Source organism: Dictyostelium purpureum (assembly GCF_000190715.1).
Source record: "Dictyostelium purpureum unplaced genomic scaffold DICPUscaffold_250, whole genome shotgun sequence".
Lineage (NCBI taxonomy): Eukaryota > Evosea > Eumycetozoa > Dictyosteliales > Dictyosteliaceae > Dictyostelium > Dictyostelium purpureum.
In genome coordinates, this window is record NW_003519586.1 from 1 (window position 1) to 5,697 (window position 5,697).

The 5,697-nt window shown below is 23.9% G+C and overlaps 3 protein-coding genes across 3 annotated transcripts; all 3 read right to left on the bottom strand.

The window, feature by feature from the left end:
* Nucleotides 1-138: 138 nt before the first annotated feature.
* On the bottom strand, nucleotides 139-591 carry DICPUDRAFT_81650 (uncharacterized protein; the record flags this gene model as incomplete). The annotated part of the gene is made up of 2 exons (XM_003290913.1): nucleotides 139-332; nucleotides 471-591. 2 exons carry the CDS (start codon nucleotides 589-591, stop codon nucleotides 139-141), a joined length of 315 nt encoding a protein of 104 aa, XP_003290961.1.
* A 1,767-nt stretch (nucleotides 592-2,358) lies between these two features.
* Nucleotides 2,359-3,169, bottom strand: DICPUDRAFT_81651 (uncharacterized protein; the record flags this gene model as incomplete). The annotated part of the gene is made up of 2 exons (XM_003290914.1): nucleotides 2,359-2,511; nucleotides 2,720-3,169. 2 exons carry the CDS (start codon nucleotides 3,167-3,169, stop codon nucleotides 2,359-2,361), a joined length of 603 nt encoding a protein of 200 aa, XP_003290962.1.
* A 284-nt stretch (nucleotides 3,170-3,453) lies between these two features.
* Nucleotides 3,454-3,959, bottom strand: DICPUDRAFT_81652 (uncharacterized protein; the record flags this gene model as incomplete). Its single annotated transcript, XM_003290915.1, has 2 exons — nucleotides 3,454-3,805; nucleotides 3,865-3,959. 2 exons carry the CDS (start codon nucleotides 3,957-3,959, stop codon nucleotides 3,454-3,456), a joined length of 447 nt encoding a protein of 148 aa, XP_003290963.1.
* Nucleotides 3,960-5,697: the final 1,738 nt, after the last annotated feature.

Below are 5,697 nucleotides of genomic sequence, written 5' to 3' on the forward strand. Positions count from 1 at the left end.
TTCCCCCACTCCCACACCCACCCACTTGACTAATTTTTTCATTTTAAAAACTTAGAAACTTAAAAATAAAAAAAAAACTTAGAATTACATTATTTTTTGTATGAAAAAAATTTAAAATTCTTGTACAATTTTATTTAATCATACCATTTTTGAAATATTTGAATAATTATAAATGACAGAGTTTTCGACAATATCTACTCTTGAAATGTTTGCCCATTCCCTTATTAACACACATTGTTCTATTCTTTCCCAACCCAAATTTGATCTGTTGTCTGTAACCAACAACTTAGCACCCGAAAATGTTCTTTCAATTTCAACGGAAGAAGAAGCAACTGAAAGTACATTTCTTACAATTGAATATTATGTTGGATATTCAATATTATTTTCTTTCTAATATTTTATTGTATCATTTCTATGATCTAAACTTTCTTCTACACATAGTCAAGCTGTTTTGGGTTTTTTGAAATTACTTTTAGTGCATGGGACTAAAGCAACGGAGGTTTCGTTAGCACATTGATTAATGTTGTGATCTTGACCACAATTGAAACAAACTTTATTCTTCATTCGGAATGCAATCATGCCATTCTTCATTTCTTTTATTATTTCTTTTTTAAAGTTACTTTTGTTACTATTTAATAGGAGTTGTAAGTATTTTTGGATTTATTTATACTTTGAAATATATGTATTTGTTTCTTTTTTTCTTCAATAAGCATTTGAATTAAAGGTTCATCATAGTTTCTCTATACCCTCTCTTTGGAGAAGTGATAATCTAGAGTATTTATTGTATCATTTGAAAGATTGTTTTTTTCTCTATTTTTTTTACTGCTAAACATTTACCATCTATTAAAAATAAGATATTAGTATATAATTTTTTAATCAATAAATTAAATAATAATATGTATACTTTACCATTTATAAAATGATATCTAATGCAATAGGGATGTTGATAGCTTTTTGTCTAGATCTTAAATTGAATTTCTTCTGGTAATAGGTCTTTTATTTGTTCCTTCCATTGATATTTAGTTATTAATATTAAAATATATTTATTTTTTATAATTTTAAATTTATTAATTTATATATATATTAATTATTTATTAATTTATTTTTTATTTTTTTAAAATATAATAATTTTTTATATTTTTATATATATTAATAAATTTTGATATTGATATATAAATAAAAATTTTGAAGTATTTATAGAAAAAAAAATTATATTAAATTTATTTATTTTTAATTTTAAATATTGCGCTTAATTATATAACTGCTTTATTGTAATAAAATATATTTAAAAATCCTCTTAACATATTTATGTATATTAATAAAAAAAAAAAAAAATTTAAAAAAAAATTTAAAAAAAAATTTAAAAAAAAAAAAAAAAGGGGGAAACAACCACACATTACTATATATATTAATTGATTATGATTTAACTGTTTTTTTATTGATTTTTAAACACCTTTTAAATTAAAAACTTTTTTTTTTGTTTTTAAAACTTAGAAAAATAAAAAAAAAAACTAAAACTTAGAAATTGACTTTAAAAATGGAACTAATTGACCCCGAACTTAGAAACCCCTTTTTTTCAAAAAATAAACTAAATCGCATACCCTATTTTTTTTTATTATTAAATTTATCATTTATTGAATGTGCTATAATATAAATAACAACATACAATAATAGTAATAATAATAGGAATAATAAAATATTTTTTTTTCAAAATGGAGAAACAAATATAAGTGTTAATGACTAGGATGGGAAGACTCTTTTTTGTTAATGATATGGCACCACTAGAAGAGAAACCAAAATATTATTATTATGACAGAATTTTCAATTTTGTATTCAGAAAGAGCAAGTTTATTAGGTATCAACCCATGCCCAGATTCCACCATTACCCCTTTGGAAAATAAAGAAAGCAGATCAAGAAAACTATAGCGTCATATTAAATTATTTCGAAATCTTAAGAAAGGTGAAAATCTCAGATTTTGGAAAGATAATTCAAATCAAGATTTATACTATTGATTCATGTCCTCTTCTCGTTGAATGGAATAGTCAAATTCGTGCTATATCAATAGGCATCAGTTCCACAAAAGATATTAAAATTTAAAAAAAAAGGTGGAAATAAATAAATAAAATTAAAGAAATAAAAAATTTTATTTGTTTTTAAGCAAATTAATAATTTTAGATTAAAAAAAAGAAATACTTTATTTAAAAATAAGGTCTAAAATTTTATTTATGATTTTAAATAACTTTGTATTAAATTGAGTTAAACTTTTATGTTTTAAATCAGATTTTACATATTTACTTTATATTATTTTTTATCTACCAATGCTTTGGTTGCGGCAGCAAAAGCTTTAGCAGTAGAAATTAATTATACATTGGACCACCATCACTAGTTCTACCTTTTTCGACACGTTCTCTTTGAGACAATGTTGCAGCACCAACCAAAGTTGATGTAGCACTAGTAGTTGCCAAAGCGGCTTCAAGAATAGTTTCCGTGACATCAGGAGCATCTTCTTTCTTTATCTCTTTGACTTTGCAGCCAATTAAGAATTGGAGACATCTTCAATGGTTTTAGTAGCTAATAATTCTCTTTCGGCAATATCATCGAGGTCCAAACCGCCCTCTTAATATTTCTTTTCTTTTTGGAATCAATCGGCACCGGCTTTTGTTGATAATGCATTGGCTCCACCTTTAAATGAAACTAAATTAATTACCAATCTCTTACGATCATCTGTAAAGTTAGTTGTTGATTGCTACTGTTTTGAATGAATAAGTCTAATGAACTTAAAATTAAATGTGGAGGTAATAACTTTAATAATGAGCTAAGGAACATAAATGACCAAACATCAAATCTTTTTTTATTTTGAATTCTCTCCTCTGAACTATGCTGTTGTTGAGTATTACTAGAGGTTTTGAGATGGGTTATAAAAGGGTGTAATTTTAAAATTATTTGATTTGAGTATTTCGATTGCCATATTATAAGATGATGGATTATTGATTTCTCGATATTGTTGGAATCCTGCATAAAGTATTCTTTGTTTTTAATAACTTTTAAATAGTTTATATTATTCAATAAATAGTTATTATTTGATGAAGATTCGATAGTTGCCTCATTATCATCTCTATTACATTTATTGTTGTTGTTTGATGTGTCAATCTGTATCTCTGATGTCATTTGTACTTGGAATGTATTGATATTGCTTTTGAATAACCAGTTTGAGTTCGAAATTGATAATGATAATTTGAATCCTCCTTTTGTAACTGTGAATTGATTACCTGCAAATGTGAAACCTTTATCTTTATCGTTTACTTTTTCTATTATTAATTTTATTATTGCATTGGTATTGTCTTCATTAATTCTTATTTGATTGAATGTGGTGACTGGTTCTTGTTTATATGCAAATATCTAGTTGTTTGATAAATTGAATATTGCTATTTGTTGATTGTTAATGTCTAATTCTATAATTGAATCGATATTGAATATCCTATAAAATGATTTTTAATTATAACTGTTCCATTGTTATTGGTTTCTGTTTCTGTTTCTGCTTGATTATTATTATTATTGTTATTAATTGGTGATGAACAATCGAAACCTGTGTATTCTGAATTACATTTGCATGTACCTGTTGTTTTATCGCATATTCCATGTTCATGGTATTTAGATGAACATTCTTTTTCTGTGGTATAATATGGATATATGTTACCACTCCATGCGATTGTATTTTGTGTGAAATTGACTTTTATTGAACTTTTGTTGTTTTGATTTGATTCTGATGATAATATATTATATTTAATTTGACACCAATCGATTCTAAATATTTGATACTTTAGAATTTGCTGATCTTAAAAGTGTTTTTTAGTTGCACAAACATTCTTTTATCGGGTTTTAAAATCCTCAATACTAAAATATTTGATATCGTAATTGCATACTTTACAATATTTAATCTTTCTTGAAGACTGTTCATAAATCAATTGGTTTGATGGTGTGTCTTTGCTAATGTTTGGGAATATATATATGTACATTGAAAAGCTAAATATTTGACATTCTTTATCTTTTAAAACTGCTTCACTGTTGGTATGCTATATTTAATGGTGATACGTCTATGTGTAGTAGTTTAGTGATTGTATTTTATTTTTAATTAGTATAACATTATATAAAACAATTGTGTTATTTTTAGAAAATAAAAAAAATAAAAAAAAAATAAAAAAATTAATTTTGAATTTTTTTTTTTTTATTAAAATATCATTATTTTTTATATACATCCACTTTTATAATAATAATAATTACTTTTAGAAAAGATTTCAAACAAGATGGAAAAAATTTACCATATGGTTTTTAAATAATAAAAAACAATATAAATTTATTTTATTAAAAAATTTAAATAAGCTTTTAAACTAAAGATCTTTATTTTGATAATGAATAGAAAATTAACTAGGGATGGAGAATTTTTAATTCTATATAATAATAAATGATAAAATTGATGATAAAGGTTGACCCGGATCTGTGACCAAATGACATTAATTTGTACTTAATGAAACGGATGAAAGTGTTAATTGTTTTTGTTGATGGTATTTAATTGATAAATGATGATAGAATAAACCCATTGTTGAAAATAAACTTTATAGGAAAGAATGCAATTAATTCTGGATAAATAGATTTTAGAATTGAAATTTCGATTTTTTTCAAATTGATTAACTTGGATTTAGATTTGGAAGGCATAAAGAATTGATGAATGAATAGAGTTGGATGCATTACTTTTCTTATTTTTATATGACATGATTGTTTTGATGATTATTATTCCATATTAATATTATTTACTCTATTATCTTTTTCCTTGTCTGGATCGAATTTTGCATTATTATTTATAATTTAATCTTATCCATTATTTTTGTTTTTTGTTTTATTATTTATAATCGTTATTTGAAAGTGATTATTATTGATATTATTATCATTTTTATTTTCATTATTATCATTTTTGTTATATTATTATTTATATTTATATTATTATGTGTTGAAATAGAAAGTATTCAAATCTTTTTAAGTTTTAAAATTAAATATTAGTTTCTTTTATATTCAAAAATAATAATAACATTTATAAAAATATTAACTTTATAAATACCTTTAAAGTACAAGTACCCCAATGAATGATGAATGACCTGAAAACCACAATTAATAAGAATTAAGTAAACCCAATAAATAATGGGTGACTTGAAAAAACCCAATGCTTGATAAATGACGTAAAAAACCCAATTAAAAAGAATAAACTAAACCCAATGAATGATGAACGATTTGAAAAACAACCCTAATGTTTAATGAATGACTTGAAAACCCACAATGTTTGAATGACTTGAAAACCCACAGTGTTTAATTAATTAAAAAAACCCACAATGTTTGATGAAGTAAAAACCCACAATGTTTGACGAACTAAAAACCACAGCGTTTGAATAACTTAATAAACCCACAATGCATGATGAAAGATTTGAAAAAACAACCAATTATAAAGAAAATACTGAACCTCGATTTAATGGAATATATGGAACCCCCAATGTATGAATAATTACTCTCTTCATCCATCATTGATCTTCATTTTGCGAAAATTTAATTTTCTTTTTTTTATCTCTTCCATCTCCTTCTTTATCCCTTTCTTTTCTCTTTTTTCTATTTTCTTTTTCCATTTCTTTTTGTCTTTTCCTTTCTTTTTC